Source organism: Xiphophorus hellerii, chromosome 20, assembly GCF_003331165.1.
Source record: "Xiphophorus hellerii strain 12219 chromosome 20, Xiphophorus_hellerii-4.1, whole genome shotgun sequence".
In the NCBI taxonomy this organism is placed as follows: domain Eukaryota; kingdom Metazoa; phylum Chordata; class Actinopteri; order Cyprinodontiformes; family Poeciliidae; genus Xiphophorus; species Xiphophorus hellerii.
Window position 1 is genome coordinate 17,273,620 of NC_045691.1, and position 20,225 is coordinate 17,293,844.

Below are 20,225 nucleotides of genomic sequence, written 5' to 3' on the forward strand. Positions count from 1 at the left end.
CAGGATGTTAACAGTTTGAAATAATAAACTTGTCAGTGCTCCCTGGTGGACAAAATTACCGCCTGCTTTTTGTTTTTGTTTGTTTATCCTCCTTGCAGCCAGTATTGGTACGTTCCAGTGATAATCTGTTCAGACTTTTATCAAACATCCAAAAGGATTTATTCAACATGCAACATTTACAAGTGAACTGAATTGTGCCCATCATTTACTTCAAATAGCTCCCCCATTACGTTTTTGCAGTTTATAAATTAGGCATACAGTAAACAAGCACACAAAGTAACGCTTCACATGTTGGTACATAGATGCAAATGGAGAAGCTTACTTTTGTAGACCAATTTCTTCCCTGATTATCAGACCTGCACCAGAGAAACAAAAAGATCTGGTAAAGCTTTTGATTTAAAGAACCTTCTGGTTTATGTGAGCTAGGAAAATTGTACCATCTATGTTTTATGGTTCAAGAAAAACTCTGCATCTTTAAAAGACACCCAAACTTAATTATAAGACCAACTTCCATAAATACAGACATGAACTAGTCTAATCCCATCCCTGAAAACAATTCAACAACTTATAAATGTGACATCTGACTGTAAACATTTAGTTTGTTTATCTTGACCCCATTTTTTTGCACATATTCTGCATGTGATCCAGTTGAAAAGCAACACAAAGTAAATCCTCTAAACAAGCCATAACATTATCAGTATGTCTGGAGAAAACTTTAATATGTTTTCCATACACCTCCAAATCTGGAGGAGTAAAAAATATTTAATCCTTCCAGCTTTTCCCATCCGCCACTCCAAACAATTCCAAAATTCACATTTTCATCCATCAATCCATTTGTCTGTTTATCCTTTTATTTTTATCCATTCAATCAATCATTTGTCCATCCATCAATCAATCCATCCACTTATGCATTCATTCATCCATTCTTACAGTTTAGGTTTTTTGCAGACTCATATTTAGAGAAATATCAGCAGAAATTTCAAATTAAACTTTAGTGGTTGTACTGCTGGAAAAAAACAAAAATTGGCCGTAGAATAATGGGTATGAAACCCGTTCAATTTAAAGTTTGTTGTTGTAGCAAGTGTCCATGAGTGACTGAAATACAAAGCCACATCCACCACCAAGTGAGATAACAAGACACCTGCCTGCTGAGTTATGTTGACACTCAAAATAAAGTAGGGTCTGTCTTATTTGGCAGAGTGAGGCATTGTTATGCTTCATGTCGCAGATTAGTGATCGGTGAAGGCAACAAACTCCTCCGTCTGCTTCTGTGAGACTCATTTTGTGCAGAAATATTCTAAAGTTTTGGAGTTCCAAAAGTAGCTGCGTAACATTGTCTTGAGTTTTCTGCTGCACAGCTACAGTCAAGCTGAACCCAAGTCGAATCCTCACTGCGATAGTCATTCGTTCTTCTTCTGGGGAAGGCCTGAACGAGCCAGAAACACTGGAAGCAGAGCGAGGGCTCCCAGAGCGGCCGCCACCAACGGTCTGTAGAAAAGCCAACCGACTCCGATGACGAGGAGAGACAGCGAGCAGGAGAGGCACAGGGCGAAGATCTTCAGGCCGAAAGACACCAGATCTCTGAGGAGAGGAACCCAATCCACTGCAAGTGAAACGGAGCGACAAAAACATACATGGGATGAGCTCCTGTTTGACACGCCCAGGCTACGTTCACACAGCAGACAAACCAGGCTGAAAATACGCCGTTTCTGTCCAATTCTCATCTTTTCACCCCAAAAATTCTGATCTATGCCACTTCCATATTTGGTTGTGATTTGGATACATATCCAATTGTTTTCAAAGCATTTGTAGTCTGAACGATCATGTCGCAGTTTATTAGGCTTTATGTCATTGATGTGAGACATGATTCATAATTTTTCACCAGAAGAAGTCAGATGCGGTAAGTCCGGATGTAAACAAATGCAGAATGTTGTGATCACATAAGTCGTTTTGCGGTACGTAAACCTTTAACACAGAAATCTGACTGCGGTCAAGTTAATTTATGGAGTATTAGTAAACAGAAAAAAAAGATTAATTTTCACCAGAAAAACTCAGGAAATTTGGGATTAATCTCAAACATTTTCTAGAACAAACAAAATAAATTTCAGAGTTTGGAAAGTTGAAAATTTGCTAGAAAAAAAAAATCTAAAATTTTGAGATTAATCTCAGCAATTTTTAAGAAAAAAAACAAGGAAATTTCATGAAGTTTCAAAAATTGAAAATTTTTTATTTTTGAAATTTCCTCATCTAAAAAACTTCTGCAATTATAAGGCAATGGTGATAATACGCCGTTGTAGGTTTAATAATAATACTAATATGAACAACCACTCAAAAAAAAGAAAAATAATTATAACAAATAAAAAATCTGAATTGAACATCGAGGCCTGCAGTGTCAGCATTGATTTACCCAGAGTGAAGAGGATGCGTGTGGTCAGCTGAATACTAACGAACATGAGGAACCAGCCTGCAGCCCTCAGGCCCCACGTCTTCATTCTGTTGTACTGATGCTCCTTGGCGAACACTTCCTGCACATTAAAACACAGCTGCATTAGTTAGGAAACATACGACATTAGAAAAAAGGAGGGAAATATAAAGATTTTAAACCAAAAGAAACAAACGTAAATCCACACCGACCTCTGCAGTGAGCTCCTCCAGGTAGATGATTTCCAGAAAGTCTCCAGACTTTGTCTTAAAGGGCAACAATTTCTCTCCTTTCTGCTTGGCTATGATACTCACCTGGAAAAAGTTTAAATGCTATCAATACTCACCATCCAAACAAGCCCAAACACAATCACATTCATGGCTTCTTATCCCAGAAGTATTTCTTTATGAAATATTTCAACATTAGGAAATATATGTAGATACAGATGCTTGTTTTGTTTTTATTATTTAATCAGTCACATGTGCTAGTGCAAAATGATCATTATTATTCTCTTTTACACTTACTGATAATACATTATTAATATTATTATTATTGGACCACCTACAGTTAGCGGCGGGCCGAGGTGACTGTTCTCACCACTCAGTCCAGCAAAGGAGAACCTCACTCGGACGTCCCCGACCTGATCAAATAAAAAGATATTAATAATAATAATAATAAAAAAAACTCATGTCTGATTAAAATTAATAAGTGGAACCTGGATACTGTAAGAAGCTGTCGATGCTGACCTGTGGCCGGAGCGGGAACTGAGTGTGATAGAAGTAATCATCGTGGATGGAGAGGAAAGGATCCAGATTAAAGACTGCGAGATCCTTCAGACTCAGAGTCTGGAAGTTATTGATCTGCTCCACCAGGCCTGAGGAGGAACCATCAAAATCAAAATTAACAGCAATTAAATTTGAGGTTAGCATCTTTAGCTGCATTTTCATTAAAGATGAAATTGCACAATTTGAAATGACGAAAATAAATTTGTTTAGTGGAAACCCGCCAATTTCAAAAAACTACTCATGTTTTTTTTATAAACAGTTTTTGTGCTTTGATGAAGTGGCTCTTCGACTGTATCAAAATGAAAACGTTTGTTTTGGGGTTTTTTTGCATCATATGAGTCACGTGATCAACAGCTGGATGTTACTACTGGTGAAAACCTCCAAGAAGACAGCAGGAAGATGATATTTTCTGTTTTTTGTGCAATGTGCAGCTGGCTCCACCAGAGCTCTCAAGTCACACAGTTCATAAAAAGTTGAGTGTCATTCGAATGTGTTGAATCCAAAGCTCTTCTATAAAATCACTGATGACACTTTTCCCAAAATGCTGCATAAGTAGCCGCTCCCAAGAATGAGGGATGTGTCACTCCAGCAGCTGAATAAGACGCCAACGTCTCCTCTGATGACTGACAGATGATGAGCGTCATGGCTGAATTATGAATATATCTCATGTAACTGTTTACATTTGTCACTGCCATGATGTTAAATGACTAATCATGTAAACAAGCTGATTCACCTGTGATTTTAATTTCTTATTTAATGGAAAAACAGCAATTGCAAAATGTTAATTTTTTTCGGCATTAGCAAAATACAGACCAATATTTGAGCATATTTGTAATGGAAACAAAGCTACTGACAGATTTTCAGAGATTCAAATACCTTTGGACAGAATCAAAGGTCCCACTCGGACGTCCTGAGCCACCACTGTCACACTCTCCACCGGCATGGCGCTGTGAACCAGCAGCTGAGTTAAAACCGTGCAGCACAAAAACGAGTCATCTTCCAAACATTTTCAGTACCTCGGGTTCTGGTGGCCGATTTCCTTATCGAAGTTACGACTGTTAACCACCTCTGATTTCCACTCAGTGTCTAAAGAAATAAACCAAGGTTTCTCACCACAAGCTGGTTGAGTTGATGCAAAAACAACAACAGGTGAGCGCCAAAATAATATCAATAACAAAATCAAACTCACTGTAGGTGTAGGTCGTCTCAGTTTTGGTTTCTCCATTCTCTTGGTAATCCCTGAAATGATTTCAGGGTCAAGGTTTTGCTGCTTTCTAAAACTTTTTCTCAGTCTGTGTGCTGACATGCAGGGAGCGGACATACCTACTCTCACGATGCTCCACCCACTGGTACATCTCCACCTGCCGCTGCAGCTTCACGGCCTGGACCACCACCCTGTAGCTGGGGTCATGGAGGGGCTGGGCAGAAATGAATCAGATTCAGCCCATCAAAATCACATGGCATGAAGAAAAGCTAAGAACACGTTAGACTAAAAAAGGAATCTACACAAAATAATGTCTATTTACATTAAAGATACATTTCTGTGACAGCTTTTGTGTATCTTTCCCTCAATGTTTTTATATATTCTTTGATTACTGCACATCTATTTGTTGAATTCTATGCAGCTTCACAGGCAAAATTAGTTGCTTTCCTTATTAAATGAAATAATTAGCATACAATAGCCATTAATGGAATAGGTTTTTATTTATACTTTTCTCTGCTTGGTTTCTATAATTGTAAAATGTGACCAAAATTAGAGGTAAGAATGCTAATACAAGTAAACTTTGAATAACTGACTATTTTTTTCTCACTTTCTTCTTCTACTACTCTCCAGTTTGCATTACTTGTTGTTATTTCAACTGTTAACTTCCATGTTTTCTCTCAATTATTTTACTCTCCATAGAAGCTACACCTTGTCTGGCATTTGGTTTTGTCTGCAGAACCTTTTGTCCTGGATTACGGCATCGGTTGGCATAATGCTGCCATCAAATCATAGTTCTCCCTCTTCTGCTATAAACCTTTTACTTTCATGGAGATGATTGAAAATAACCCCACATCAGTTCTTCTGTTTCTTCTTGTGCATTCTGCTTTGTCTTCTCAAACCCCCATTCGGTCGTGGCAGATGATCGCCCAGCATCCAAACCTCCGTTTTCATTTACAATTTGTTGCATACTAATTACCACAGATTTCTGTTTGAACCATTTCTCTGGTCCAGCTTTGAGTTTGGATCACAATAACCAAAAGGAAGCTATTGAGTTTAAACAATGACAGCTTACCTTCAGGGTTTGCAGCTCTGCAGATAGATGAACTAAGTGGTCGTTGTTCTGCAGGTCGAGGATTGGATAAGAGCCCAGCGACTTCACCTGAGAGAGACCTTCATCCAGAGAAGAGGCAGTTTGCAAAGCTCGACCCTACGGAGATAAACGAGAGAAACCTCTTCTTACTTCTGTCCTGGTGTCTTCAATTGACATAGGCAGCAGCAGCGATGTGAGACACTTCAAAACAACTGTTTTCTCGCTCAGAGACTGTTTCTCACCTCATTAGTGAAGAGAACGTAGATGGAGAGGAAGAACAGACCAACGCCGACGACTGTTCCTCCTGCCGTTTCACTCAGACGCTCCAGAAATCCAGGATTTGATTTAACAGATACGCGTCTGTGTTGGTCAGGCTCTGGTCCTGAAAACTAAAAAAAAGTATAAAAAGACACAGTTGAAAGTTTAATAAAACTATAGGACATAAACATACAAAGTAAAAACTGAATTTGGCAGTAGTAAATATTTATGAAACAGAATTAATTGTGAAAATGATTTCAGAATGTCATTTTTTTTTTAGTTCTTCTGTTACTTGATTACTTCATAGCACCAACTCTATTATGGACAATTAGAAACTCACACGTCAACCAATCAAACCTTAGAGTCCATTTAGTAAAGTCTAGTTTATTTATATAACACATTTTAACAAGGCAAAGTGCTTTACAGTCATCAATTATGAAACTAAGCAATAAACATTACGTTTTTAATCAAATGTCTTCAAAATGATCAACAAAAGACACATCAAATATGTTGATCAATGTTTCACTTACTACTAATCAAAGGTAACTCTAAACAGGTGTGTTTTAAGCCTTAATTCAACGAATTATCTCCTTGTTTCAGCAGTTTTGCAGTTTTCTAGAAGTTTGTTACAAATTTGAGGTGTAATGAAGCTTAATGCTTCTTTGAGTCACGGAATGTTTTATATGTTAAAGCATCAATATAATTAGATGCAGCTACGTCTACGCTTTTATCTAACGTATAACAGTTTTATTTAAATTACCGCACATTATTTAAATATTAGTATGTGTATATTTTAAAACAAATGCACCAAATGAAGTTGAAGGGATTCGCAAATTGAGTCAAATTAAGTGGGTAAGTTCCAACTTTGATATTATACAGACAATTTGGAGTTGATAGAAGAAGTAAGTGAACGTATCCGACTGTGTCTAAACTTGTTGTTTGGGCGTCAATAGCTGACACACCTACATAATGTAGATGTACATAATGTCTCCGTTTTTTCATAACATATACCATAATATTCTACCACAGTTCTACCATGTTACTAGCACACACACACAGATACAACTCTACTAACTGTGAGATCAATGCTAAAAGATAACTTCCGAGTTAAAAGCTTAACTCCAGGGACAGGAAGCATAACTGCTAAAACTGTATAAAGTAGTCTGTTCTTTGTTAAAAAAAAGCAACAATAAAAATACTCTCTATGAAGCGAAACTAAAGTCGTGTAAATTATATCACTCACTGTCTGCTCTGAAGACATTTCTTTGATTTTGGTCAATTCTGCAGGCAGGAAAGATGTTAGCAAACTAACTGACAGGCAAACGAACGGCTCGCCTGCAAGGGTTCGCTTACACACTGGCACGGAATGTCCCGCCTTCAGCCCAGGAAAGGCGGAGTCACATAGAAACGTTTAATCTCAGCTCCCGCCCAGGCGTGCGGGCCGTTTAGTAAAAACAGCGAGCGTAACTGCACCGATGGCGTGACGTCGAGAATCATGGGTAATGTAGTCTTTGTTTCACGTTCGGAAAAAAAAACTGTCAACTAGCCAGTTAAATATAAAGATAAACAGTAAATTTTAAATTAATTTGACATGTTTGATTAAAAAGATGGTAGAATACCATTTAGTATTCTACCTCCAACAAACACGACTTTCTACTTTTACAATTTAAGACTGAAAATTAAATATACACCTACGCTGACAGAAGCAACACTTTTTCTTGCCATCATCAAACTTCTGGCATAAATGAATGTTTGACCACTCTTCTTATCAAAACAGGTATTTGAATTGTTCTGTATAGTAAGGTCACGGATTATTATGGCCATCAAAATCTGTGACCAGTGTCAATTTGATTAAATATAATATAAAAAATATATATGAAATATGCAGCCCATAGACCCGTGGTCCGCAACCAACGGACCTCGGTCCGGATACGGACCCATATGCCATCCCATCCGGCCCATGAATAAATTGTTAAAATATTTGTTAATTTTGACGGGAGAATTAATTTTAAACCGGAGCATTTATTTTTTTCCCTATCTGACACAAGTGCTTTTACCAGCACTGCACTGAGCAAGGATTGGAAGCTACAAACCAATCGCGTGCGAGTCATACTAACCACGTGGTTCAACTAGCGAATCAAATCGCCAGCTTGAACTCAGAGCGAGTTGTATGAGCAAACCGAAGCAGAGGTTTGTAGCCAGGCACAGACATCCACGCAGTGTGATATAAGGAAGAGGAGGTGAAAGGCGAGCGAAAAGCGATTGAAGCGAGAAACGCAGGGAGGTGATACAGGAAGACAGGGCGTGAATTACAGTCAGAAGAGGTGCAAACACTATGGCGCTTTCTAAAAAGAGAAAAGTAGATGCCGAAAATCGAGCGTTCAACACGGAATGGACTGATGCATACATGTTCATTCTTCCACCCGCGAGCACGAAACCAGTGTGCCTCATATGCTCCGAAACCGTGGCACTTATTAAAAGTGCCAATGTCAAGAGTCACTATGAGACTAAGCACAAAGCATTTGACCAATCATACCCCCCTAAGTCCGAACTCCGGCCATTCTCATGTGCATGAGAATGGCCCTGACCTCCTTCAAGCCCAGATTTAAAATGTTGGCAGGGCAAGCCAAAGCTCAATTCTCACACTGAGCAAGGGAAATTGGGGGAAGACAGATGTAAGAGAAATAGTTCAGGTGTTTTGAGAGTTGTTTTGTTGAGCAGAAATATTGAGATTGTTCAAACAAAAGGAAACTGAAGCTGCTATTTTTTCTTAAGCACTTCCTTTATTTTTGAATACATAATTTAGTTATTTTTAATTTAAACTGCAGCCACACAATGTTATCCTGTGTTTCAGTGCTAATAAACTTCTTTGAAATTATTTTAACCTGTATAATTATTTTTTTTAACACCATGTATTCCGATATTGTCATACTGCAAATAGACGATATTGCGGACCTCTGCTTGAGGAAATTTCTTTGAACTGGACCTCCTCACAGTTTTCTTGAATACCCCTGCCATAGACGGTTCTAGACACAGGCTAACAGGTAAATGTTTTTTGTTCCATTCTTTTTTAATTGCCATGTAGGCAGCAATTTATTCACATATATGTGCATTTATTATTATTGATACTTTAATTGAAGATGAGTTGTACAAGTTTAAGTCATCGGGGGGAAGACGGGGGCGATGACATGTTTGCATACACCTCAGAAAGTATGTAGTTGCGCCCCTGGCACCTACTGATAAGCATTTTACTGAAAACATTAAGTTTTAAAATATAATATAAGAGAATACTAAATAACATACTTAAATACACTGAAACTATTCAAATGTATCATGAATTGTTTCATTCACTTAAAGCACTAATTAAATTTAATACCCTAATCTGCATTGTGTGAGTGTGACCTCTTAGGTTCAGTCTTATTCACTCATACACCCAGACACACAGTATGCATATATGTGCCCATCATAAGAGGATTATTGCAAAGCAATTACTCTCACAGACCGCCGTGTCACCTGTTTCTCTGCACAGACATTGTAAACTGCATTCAGGGGAAGCAGCTGGGATTGAATCAGAGACAAAATCAGGATGCAGGATTATGATGTGATAGTGCTTGGAACTGGAATTAAGGTAAGAAAAGACATTATGTTTTTTCTCATAAAATAATCAGCATGCAGTGTAGGGGAATGAACATTTTTCTGTCTTAAACTTACAGTCTTGATTCTTGAGAACTTCAGTAATTTGGAGAAGTTATTGAACCTTTACAAAACTTGAAAGGTTCAGGCAAAGCAATATCATCTGTTAAAATGGCCATTGCAAGATTATTTTCTGAAAACAGAAGCATCACAATGACTTCCAGTCCTAGAAAGAGTGCTATCTGTAGAGTTGTTTATTTTCTCTATGACAGCAATCACTTCAAGGTCAAATCAAAACTGAGTTGTAGATATTTGCATCCAACACCTTAAAACACACTGAAGGATTTGTTGTCTTAACTTCAACTTTTACCAGCAGAATTAAAAGTTAATGTGTTGCTAGAAATGCTTGGACATTTTTCAGTTTCCTGGACTGTCATCCTGCTGAGCTCCTTCTGGCTATCGAAGGGGATTTATTGAGTGACATCATGGCATTAAAGCTGATCTGCCTTCACACAAACTGATAACTGCTGATTCCAACAGCATTTGACCCACTTCCCCTCCTGTCCCCTCTTCTTTCTTTCAGGAATGTGTCCTATCTGGCCTAATGTCTCTGAGTGGGAAAAAGGTCCTTCACATCGACAAGAACTCTTACCATGGAGGAGAAAGTGCTTCCATTTCTCCCCTCGAGGAGGTCCGTTCAATCCAAAACACTCCCAGGTTTTAAAAAGTTATGGTTTCAAAAATGCAAAAAAAACAACCATGTGGCATTGAGAGATCAGGTTTCTTATACATTGTAAAACATTTGAACCACATTTAGTTGTGTCTACTATCTTCTGCTCTTTAAGTCAAATAAATTTATCCAGTTTTAGATTTTGAACCTAAATGTGTGAGTTTGTGAAAGATAAACTTACTGTAGTGAATTGTGTTAACTTTTTATTAATTTGGTAAAACCCCCAAAATTTGGATAAACTAGAGTTTTTAGGTTAGCGCTAAAAAAACTGAAAGAAGAAAAAGAAAAGATTGGGAACTGTTTCCCAGAATGCTTAGCGGCTTGTTTTTGTATCCTGAGACGGAAGTGCGTTACATTGATCTGACTCTTGTGTTTTTTTAAGGCAAATGTTTGTTTTAGTGCAAAGCTTGGGGATAATGTTTTGTTCACACTAAATGTTTTTGAGTAAAAATCAGTTTGATGTTTAATAAAATTCATGACCAGATCAAAAATTGTGTTCATGCAATTTGAAACAAGAATTTAAATTATTCTAAAGTAAAATAAATAGTTATTGTAACTTGATATTATGAGTGAAAATAATAGACAAATGTGGCTCTTTAACTACGTGAGGGCAGATTTTTTGTTGCATATTGTGAAATAATTATTTGGTTTAAAATTCAACATTTAAGTTAAAACGCACAATTCAAAATGAATGAACTTAAAAACAAAGTTTAGACAACTTTCTTCTTGTTGTTAAATCAACTTCATGAACTTTAATTTCTGAGTTAAAACCAAAACAATTTTCTTGTTGATTTAAATTGCATTTCAAGGCAGCAGATGGACTTTCATTTTCAAGTTAAACCACACACATATGTTTTACAGTGTGCTGTTTGGAGTATTTTCTGTCTCTGAGCACTACCAGTCAGCTGGCTTAAAGGAGTTTAATATATTTTCTCATTGTTTGCAGCTGTTTGAAAATATGTGCACGTGCGAAACAGATGTTGCCGTTGTCTCTTGACGTATTTTTGATTCTTTTTACAGGAATGCCGCTGTAGCGCACAGAACACACCTAATTTGACATTTGAATCACTTTAGCTCCTTCTCACCAGAAAGTAAACGTGACAGTCCACAGATTTAGTGAGAGCAACTCCTCATCCCACGCTGATTGTGTTCTGGAATAAATATGCTGATAAAATCTCAAAAGACCAGAAAATAGTGTTGTTTGAATGTTGGTCTGTAGCAGTTTGAGTTTCTTTTTGATGAGAATCTGATTAAAGAAATTCTACAAACTCAGTTAACCATGAGTAGTTAACTTTAATTATTAAATAATGAGTAAACCGTTGTGAGCTTACATTTTTATTTATTGAAACAATGTTAGAGACAAAATTTCTCCAGGAATTACAACAGAATCTATTTTCCTTATTGATTAGCGTGACACGGCTTTCACATCTGCTTTTGATTGGTTGATCAACGCCTCATCGAGCTCCTTCCCTGGAAGGCAACCGAGACAACTAGGTTCTGGCCTTCAGACTGAGACGTAGAAAGAACCAGAACCAGCAAAATGTGATGGAGATGGTGCATGACCTTTGATCCTACCAGCTGAATGAGTTAAAAACTGCATTTCGCAGTAAGGTGCTCGATTCTTTATTTAGTGCTGGTTCTGGTGCTGCTCCTGGCCCCAAAACAGTTTGGAAATTATTTATCCCTTATTTATTTCAAGATTATTTTACATATTATAAATCAAAATTCTTTCCTAAAATTGATGAAACTTTAAAAAAAGTATTATTTTATGCCAGTTTTGGAACGTTAAATGTTTAGTTTATGAGATCCACATTGCTTACCAAACCAACACTGTTTTAAAACTAGCATGGCATGAACATCTGTTAGCTGGCTACTTGAGCAGATAACCCAACTAACGAGCCAACTCAGTTGTATTAATCCACAAAGACCAAACTTGGAGTGGATTTCTGCAAAAGCGCTTGAAAATCCAAGTATTCACTGTATATTTTTGCTTAGTTTGAAGCGCAAAAATAATAATTAAAAAAAAACAATTAACGAATGTTAAAAATACTGGTGTAACTTTAATACTGAAAACGTTATAATATGTTAGTAGCAGTGGGAATAATTGTTGCGTTTTGGTTTTTCACAACATTTTTGTGTATCATCTCCATTCTGAGACTTTTTTGTGAAGGTTTTGTCATGCCACCATGAATCCACATCCACCCTGGCCTGGCAGAGTTTCATCTTTATCATTACACTTTGTTGCTGGTATTAAAAGCTCAATTTGTTCGCAGCTGTACAGGCGGTTTAAGGTTCCAGGCCCTCCTAAATCGATCCGACGAGGGAAAGAGTGGAACGTGGATCTCATCCCCAAGTTTTTTCTTGCCACTGGTGAGTTTTGTGTAGCTCATCTTATTACTGACCTTATTGTTTTAGGTTTATCTTACAATCAGCTGATGTGTGTTTACTTCAGGCCAGCTGGTAAAGATATTGGTGCACACTGAGGTGACTCGCTATCTGGACTTTAAAGTTGTTGAAGGGAGTTATGTATTCAAAGCAGGCAAAGTGCACAAAGTCCCTGCCACAGAGGAGGATGCACAGAGCTCAGGTGACATAGATTAGCATTTTAAATCTACTTCTATAGGCAGAAATGTATTTCAGGATTTTGCAATATTTTCAGATCTGATGGGCATGTTTGACAAGAGGAGGTTCAAGAAGCTGCTGCACTTTGTCCTGAACTTTGACACGAGAAACCCTCGCACTCACCAGGACGTGGATCCTGAAAAAACGACCACGCGAGAGCTGTTCGGCCGCTTTGACCTGGGACAGGACGTCATAGAGGTCACAGGTCACGCCATAGCCTTACACTCCAGCGAGAGGTCAGTTAAGATCTGAATCAGTGATCCCAGATGTTTCAAATGCCTCAGTCTGCCTCCATGTGGTTTCCTGCTCTGCAGCTACCTGGATCAGCCCTGTTTGGAGACCATCAACCGGATCAGGCAGTACTGCGAGTCTTTGTCCCGCCACAACAGCAGTCCGTACCTGTACCCGCTGTATGGCCTCAGCGAGCTACCGCAGGGATACGCCAGGTGAGATGCAGACAGTCTCTATTTGTTTTATTTAAATTAAAATAACAACTGAAATTTATCTCTGAGCGACTTCTGAAAAACATTTCAGTTTCATTTCCGTCATGCAGAACTGACAGCTTTTCTTGAACGTTCACAAATTCACAAGACGGAGCTAAAAGGCAACGGCAAAGTCTAACTGGACTAATGAAAGCAAAACAAAATTTGAAAAAAGAACAAAGTTTGATCAAACTAAAAATCACAACATTTCAGAAATAAATCACTGCCTGGCTGCACAGGGCAGTTGTTAACACTGTTGCCTCAAACGAGTAAGTCATTTGTTTGAATCTCACCGTGTCTCAATCGGAACGTTAAGGTGGTGTTTTAAGAAACATTATTTGTTACTTTGAGCTTTCCTAAATCGGTTTTCTGGAACGTGGTATTTTCTGAAATTCTTGATTAAGATTTTAGTCTTAAATTTTCTGCTACGTTGCAGGGAAAAAAAGAAGCTTGAAACAAGTCAAATGTTTTTATTGTAGATTTATTTCTATTGAAACTATCTCCAGATGTTTGTATCAAACTCAAGTCAACCTGTAAGAAATCGAAACAAAGTAGGTCAGAAGTTAAACGTGTAATAAAGTTGAATGACACAAAAAAGTACTACGGAAACTTACTAAAATGTATTTAGTACTTCATAGAAAAGTCTTTGTTGGTAATGAAGATTTATCATATGTGAAGAAATTAGTATCAAACATTGATCAGGTATTGAATTTGCTCAGCTTTCTGTTTGGAATCCTTGTGTTGCTGAGAAATCCCAGATATTTAATTCTTCAAACTCTCATCTGCATCAACTTTCCCCTTTATTGAAAGGAGTCTGTCTGTACCATATTCTGAAAAAGCAGCCCTATACCATGATGTTCCCACCTGAAACGTGTTACTGGGACTAAGTGCAGCACCATTTAATCTCCCAACATTGTTTTGCAGCATCATAGAGTTCAGTTGTGTTCTCATCTGAACAGACCTTATTCTCCTACTATTTTATTGGCTTGTTCAAATTTCAGCAGCAAACCCTAAACCAGCTTCAACAAGTTTTTTCTTCATCTGTTGATGTCATTACTTATTATTTTCATGAAAATATTATTTATACTCATTTCAGATCTTTCTGAATTTCTCCATTACTAATCTGTGACTCTTTGACAACTCTTCAGGTTGTTCTTTAGTTCCTCTGATCTTATGAGGCGGATTTGGCTGCAGCTAATTTACTTTAGTTCACACATCCACTGGGGCTCACTTGAGCATCCAGTAGTTTAATAACATGCCTGTAACCAATGCTGTCATTAAATTTTTCAATATTAAAGTGTAAAAGTCTTTAAAGAGCCTTTTGCTTTTGCCTGTTGTGGGATACTTCCTGTGTAACATCTTGGTAAACATTTTATTGGCCAAAATCAAGGACTACCCTATTGATATTAGTTTGAAATGATGCATCATTAAATTGTGCTTTAAGTACTTTGACACCAATTTTAAAATCTTGTGTTTAATACTTATTCTTTGTTCCATTTCACTTTATTACACATAACTTAATTTATGGACTGATATGTAATGGTTTTGTTGTGTGTGTGCATTTCTTAGGTTGTTATAGATATTTGGTGTGAATTTCTGCTGTAGGATGTTATATTCCTCCTGACATGTATTTGCTGGATTAAAGTGAGTTTAATTTTTTCTATCTTTGTGTGTTTCTCAGACTGAGTGCAGAGTATGGAGGAACCTTCCTGCTGAACAAACCAGTGGATGAAATTGTCATGGACAACGGCAAAGTGAAAGCTGTCAAATCGGATGGGAAGGTGGAGCAGACGTTGGACTGTGGGGGAAACGTTAGTTGAAATGTTCAGCAAACTAAATGATATAAGCTTTTCTTTTTGTTTATCACAGGTTTTCCACTGTAAGCAGTTAATCTGTGATCCCAGCTACGTTCCTAACCGGGTCAGGAAAATGGGACGTGTCATAAGGGTTATCTGCTTATTAAATCATCCAGTTAAAAACACCCGTGAGGCCAGTTCCTGTCAGATCATCATCCCTCAGGCAGAGCTGAACAGAAAGTCAGGTAAAAAAACCATAAAATTTCTCATCCATACTGACTGTGAGCTTCCAGACTTTTCCTGATAAACTCTCACCACTCTGAATGAATGTTTCTGTTTCGTCCTCGCAGACGTTTACATATGCGTAGTGTCCTACAGTCACAGCTTGGCCTCGGACGGGATGTACATCGCCACGGTGAGCACGACTGTAGAGACCAACAATCCAGAGAAAGAAGTGGAGCCGGCCCTGGAGCTCCTGGAACCCATCATGCAGAAGTTAGTGACGAGTCTTTCTGTGCTCAGGTCTGTTTTAGTACATTATTGTAATTTTTTTGCATGACTTTAATAATTCTAGATTTGTCTCCGTCACCAACGTGCTGGTTCCAAATGAGGACGGAAGAAAGAGTCAGGTAAAGAGAGGAGCCACCAGAGGCAGTCACAATTTTACATACACCAATCATCAGCATGAATGTCTAATTCATTTTGGGCTCTCAGTGACTTACAGTATATTATATCTTGAACAACAAACAACTGAAATAACTTATGAAAAACACAAATTTCTTCCACACATTGGAATTCTTTGTATAATCGATTTCCAGAATGACCCTGACCTCATCGTAGGATGAGGTCAGAAACTTATTATTAGCCTGTTGTGTCCACTGATGTGTGACTGGGATCGTTGTCCTGCTGGGACTTGACTGTGTCAACCAGCAACCATCATACTGCTGATTTCAGGTCAAGTTGAAGAACCAAGACATAGCCCAAAATATTGTATGTATTTGTTATATATTTCAACCTTTTTCATTATTTCACCTAATTTTTTAAATGCAACAATAACCATGGGAGCAAAATTAAAAAAAAAGCATGATGCCACCACCACCACCGTGCTTGACAGATGGTCATCATTCAAACATACCTTGACTGTGGCCAAATAGTTCAGACCTGGTCTAACTGACCATAAAGCTTTTCCTAGAAATATCTTGTCTATGTGGGCAGCTGCACATTTCAGTCATCCGTCATTGTGTAGGTTTTGTTTCAGGTTCTCGTGCATTGGTTGGCACAAGTCCCTTAACTGCGGACAATTCAAGCAACTTCCTGTTTATGATAAACTTGATAGGCTCCGTTTGAAGGAAGCAGCTCACATGGTTAAAGCTAGAGCAGAATTGAGTGTTGTAGCAGATTAATAATCCCAGTTGTACATTAAATGGGCAGTATTGTGCAAAATTGACTTTTTTTAAGCTTTATGTTAAAGCTCAATAAATGTTATTCCCTCATCTAAAACATACCTGGAATGAAGGCTTTATTTTTTCATGCATGTTTGAGAAATCCTTTCATCTCTATGGCAACCACTCAGCGGTGCAAAAAACACGTACAGGCGCAACTTCTCCTCAGAGCTGCAGTTTCCAAGGTTCTGCCTCACAGAGCAGTCCTCCCACTCAGCTCCTTTAGACTAGCCAGCAGCAATTAGCAAACACCTGGTGGAACTGAGATCATTATACGGCTACTGCTCAGTGTTAAAAACATTCCTAAAGGGTTAATAGAGGAGCAATGTTGTGGTGACTTCCTGAAGGCGGAGTTTCAGGAGTTTTTAAAGAGACAGAGGCCAAATTTCACAGTGTTAAATTATGTAGTCAATGTTCTTTTAAATTATATTTGATATATGTAGCGTTTTTATAGCAACTAAAGGTAACCTAGTTACTTGATAATGCTAGAAGATGGCACCATGTGCCTGTAAAACACATAATACCGACTCTTTAAAACTGATGGATTCAGCACTAACATTCACATGGACTCTAACCTTAATCCTTTTGAATATGTACATGCAGTCTGTGTTTAAAAGCCAAGTTCATATCAGAAATTAAATTAACTTCTGGTAGAGCAAGAGGTCAAAGGTTAATCCAAAACCTAATTCATAGCTACAAAAGTTTGTGGTTTCTCCGCAACATTTAATCAAATATTAGTGGGGATCTATTTATATATTTCAGCCTGTATGTATTCAACATCCACAAGAAATTATAACTTGTGCAGCTATGTATATTTATTCTGTAAAAAGAATGTCTGAAAAAAAAACATTAAAGGCCCAAATTTATTCAAAGATTCATGCTAATGGATGTATGTAAACTTACGGAGCCCCCTAGGGGACATGGGGAATTTTTTTTCTTTTGCGTTACCTCGCAATACTTTTGCGTTCCCTCGCAAAACTTTTGCGTTCCCTCGCAAAACCTTTTGCGTTCCCTCGCAAAACTTTTGCGTTACCTCGCAATACTGTACTGGTCAGTTATGCAGCATAATTCAATACTGCAAGCATTTCTTACGGTGGGCGCAGTATTTTCTGCTTTAATATAAGGTTATGTGAGGTTTTTCCATGAATGTTAGTATCTTTTTGTGAAATATCTGAAGTTTTATATCTTTCTTTAGGATAGAAAGGCGCCACAAACCTACGATATAAACAGAAACTTTCCGTAAGTAGGAAAGAAATAAAAACACATTATAATTTGGACTATTTCTGAGTTATTATCGCGGGGTAATAAATCATCTGACAGTTTTGATTGTGTCTCTGTTGTGTTCGTAGTCTGAATGGTTTAAAGAGCTGCTTTCAGTGCCGCTCCATCTTAGCCTTAACAGACATAAACATGCAAAAAAAAAAAAAAAATCGATTTTCAATCAGTGTTTTGCACCAAACAGTTAATAATAATAAACAACTTTTCACTGAGGCTCTGTAAGAGCCATATGAATGAAATAAGTAATTATTGATATGACAGGAGCAGCGGATTTGACACTTAGGTGTGTCGAGGAGGGAGTGACGTCACCAGGTATGAATGGGAAGGATACTGGCTTTGTGTGTATTAGGAAGCGGGTGAGCGGGGCGGTCAGTCCTTGCAAAGTTTGGAGCATGATCATCAAAATGGAATAAATCGATAATTGTGACAGAACAAAGAAAGAAGTGGTTTGGAGTTGATTGATACACGGACAGATGCGATTCCCCGAGTTACCCTAGTGCGGCCCTTTACCATCATTAGTTTGTCGTGTTTTTAATAATAAAAACTTGTTAATAGTAAAAACTGTTTGGTGCAAAAAACAGATTGAAAATCGATTTATTACTGCATGTTTATGTCTGTTAAGGCTAAGATGGAGCGGCACTGAAAGCAGCTCTTTAAACCATTCAGACTACGAACACAACAGAGACACAATCAAAACTGTCAGATGATTTATTACCCGCGATAATAACTCAGAAATAGTCCAAATTATAATGTGTTTTTATTTCTTTCCTACTTACGGAAAGTTTCTGTTTATATCGTAGGTTTGTGGCGCCTTTCTATCCTAAAGAAAGATATAAAACTTCAGATATTTCACAAAAAGATACTAACATTCATGGAAAAACCTCACATAACCTTATATTAAAGCATAAAGTACGGCGCCCACCGTAAGAAAGGCTTGCAGTATTGAATTATGCTGCATAACTGACCAGTACAGTATTGCGAGGTAACGCAAAAGGTTTTGCGAGGGAACGCAAAAGTTTTGCGAGGTAACGCAAAAGAAAAAAAATTCCCCATGTCCCCTAGAGGGCTCCGTATAAACTTCTGCTCTGAACTCTACAAAAAAAATATTTTTTTACATCTGTTTTTATCCCTTCCCTCCAACCTCTCTCTGCTGCGTTAGATATTTGTGTCCCGGTCTTATGATGCAACAAACCACTTTGACTCGGAGTGTGAGGACATCAAAGATATGTACCGGCGGATCACCGGAGCAGAGCTCTGCTTCGAAAGACCTCGCAATCTGTCCCACAACTCCGACAACGACTGAGAGAGCCATCCGCATCAGGAACGCTCGGTTGAACAGACAAGATGGCTACCACGCACAGCTGTGAAGCAGTTCTGTAGTTATAGAGTGAAGCGTGACTGATAATGTAAATGTTGAAAATCCCCTTTTCTCCTATTGATTGTTATAATTGGTTCTGTTTGAAAAAGCCTGCATGAAACGATGTAATTTCTGAGCCCTGTACCTCCCCTGCGTGATTTTTTTTGTGTCATTTTGTGTAGTTCTTATATTTATAATTTTGATACATATATTAGGGCCATTATAGATGGGGGGAAATAGCAGTAAATTTTTGCCAAAAAACTCAGAAGTTTTTATATTAATCTAAGAACTTTTCTAGAAAAACAAAGAAATTATTTAATTTGAAAAGTCAAAAATTTGCTAGAAAAAATTCAAGAGATTTTGAGATTAATCTCAGAAGCTTTTGAGGGGGAAAAAAACTTGGAAATTTGAGTTTCAAAAGTCAAGCATTTTCAACTTTTGCTAATTTTTTCTAGAAAATTTCAGATTTTTTCTAGCTAATTTGCAACTTTTAAAACTCAGAAATGTCCAAGTTTTGTCTCTCAAAAATTTCAGAATTTTTTTCCTAGAAAACTGAGTTTCCAAACCAAAAAAATTGCTTGTTTTTTCTAAAAAAAAATCTTACAATTTTCTGGCTTAACTGTACTCCTCCTACAGTGACCCTAATATGAGGTCATACACATTTCATTGTTCACTGTTTCATTGCTAAATCCCTGGAGAGAGGTGTGAATATTATTTAGAATACCAATAAAATAGTTCTCTGTGTTATTAACTGAAGCTCACTCTGAAAATACCCAGTGATCTGGGCATTGTGTTTCAGATAAAAGTAGCTCAGCTGCAGACTGCATCTGAATGACATGGGTTTAATCGCTGAGACTGACTTTGGACATGTTGCGTCGCAGCGGCTGATTAGAGATGAATCGAACATGCAGGGGATTTGTGGATCCTCCTCTCTGCTGGGGGCTTATGAGTGAGAAGGACAAAGCCAGTGAATTATATCATATGCTGCACAGGCAACTTGTCTGCTGCAGAGCTGCTGGACGCACAGAGCAAAGAGGCTTATCCAGAAGGAGGACAGCCGCCACAAACAAGCACCTCGCCTCGGCACAGCCTGCGACACGTCACACACTTTAGATCCTTTGTTTGT

At 37.9% G+C, this 20,225-nt stretch overlaps 2 protein-coding genes across 3 annotated transcripts; one reads left to right on the forward strand and one right to left on the reverse strand.

Annotated features, from left to right (window-relative positions):
- Positions 1-218: 218 nt before the first annotated feature.
- tmem43 (transmembrane protein 43) lies at positions 219-7,127 on the reverse strand. The gene is made up of 12 exons (XM_032549266.1): positions 7,003-7,127; positions 5,744-5,890; positions 5,484-5,618; positions 4,531-4,625; positions 4,397-4,446; positions 4,224-4,293; positions 4,084-4,154; positions 3,169-3,296; positions 2,988-3,062; positions 2,635-2,736; positions 2,408-2,525; positions 219-1,603 (listed from the first exon to the last, which is right to left on the reverse strand). The coding sequence occupies exons 1-12, from the start codon at positions 7,018-7,020 to the stop codon at positions 1,401-1,403; spliced, it is 1,212 nt and encodes a 403-aa protein (XP_032405157.1). The 5' UTR covers positions 7,021-7,127; the 3' UTR covers positions 219-1,400.
- A 2,139-nt stretch (positions 7,128-9,266) lies between these two features.
- On the forward strand, positions 9,267-19,386 carry LOC116709933 (rab GDP dissociation inhibitor beta). 2 transcript variants are annotated; one of them, XM_032548654.1, is made up of 11 exons: positions 9,267-9,387; positions 9,976-10,083; positions 12,396-12,492; positions 12,575-12,709; positions 12,782-12,980; positions 13,059-13,190; positions 14,908-15,007; positions 15,096-15,267; positions 15,373-15,517; positions 15,597-15,651; positions 18,902-19,386. In XM_032548654.1, exons 1-11 carry the CDS (start codon positions 9,346-9,348, stop codon positions 19,043-19,045), a joined length of 1,329 nt encoding a protein of 442 aa, XP_032404545.1. In that variant the 5' UTR covers positions 9,267-9,345; the 3' UTR covers positions 19,046-19,386. The 2 variants fall into 2 exon arrangements, with proteins under 2 accessions (XP_032404545.1, XP_032404544.1); XM_032548653.1 differs by lacking the exon at positions 18,902-19,386 and having other exon boundaries at positions 15,597-16,021.
- The last annotated feature ends 839 nt before the right edge of the window (positions 19,387-20,225 follow it).

Bases quoted from the DNA above. Each gene is read 5' to 3' on its own strand.
- tmem43 (XM_032549266.1), bottom strand. The intron at 4,626-5,483 runs GTAAGCTGTCAT...ATTTCTGCCCAG, and splicing joins CAGAGCTGCAAACCCTGAAG to CCCCTCCATGACCCCAGCTA. The intron at 2,737-2,987 runs GTAGGTGGTCCA...AACTTTTTCCAG, and splicing joins ACCTCGGCCCGCCGCTAACT to GTGAGTATCATAGCCAAGCA.
- LOC116709933 (XM_032548653.1), top strand. From the start codon at position 9,346: ATGCAGGATTATGATGTGATAGTGCTTGGAACTGGAATTAAG. The intron at 10,084-12,395 runs GTCCGTTCAATC...ATTTGTTCGCAG, and splicing joins CCATTTCTCCCCTCGAGGAG to CTGTACAGGCGGTTTAAGGT. The intron at 12,493-12,574 runs GTGAGTTTTGTG...TGTTTACTTCAG, and splicing joins CAAGTTTTTTCTTGCCACTG to GCCAGCTGGTAAAGATATTG.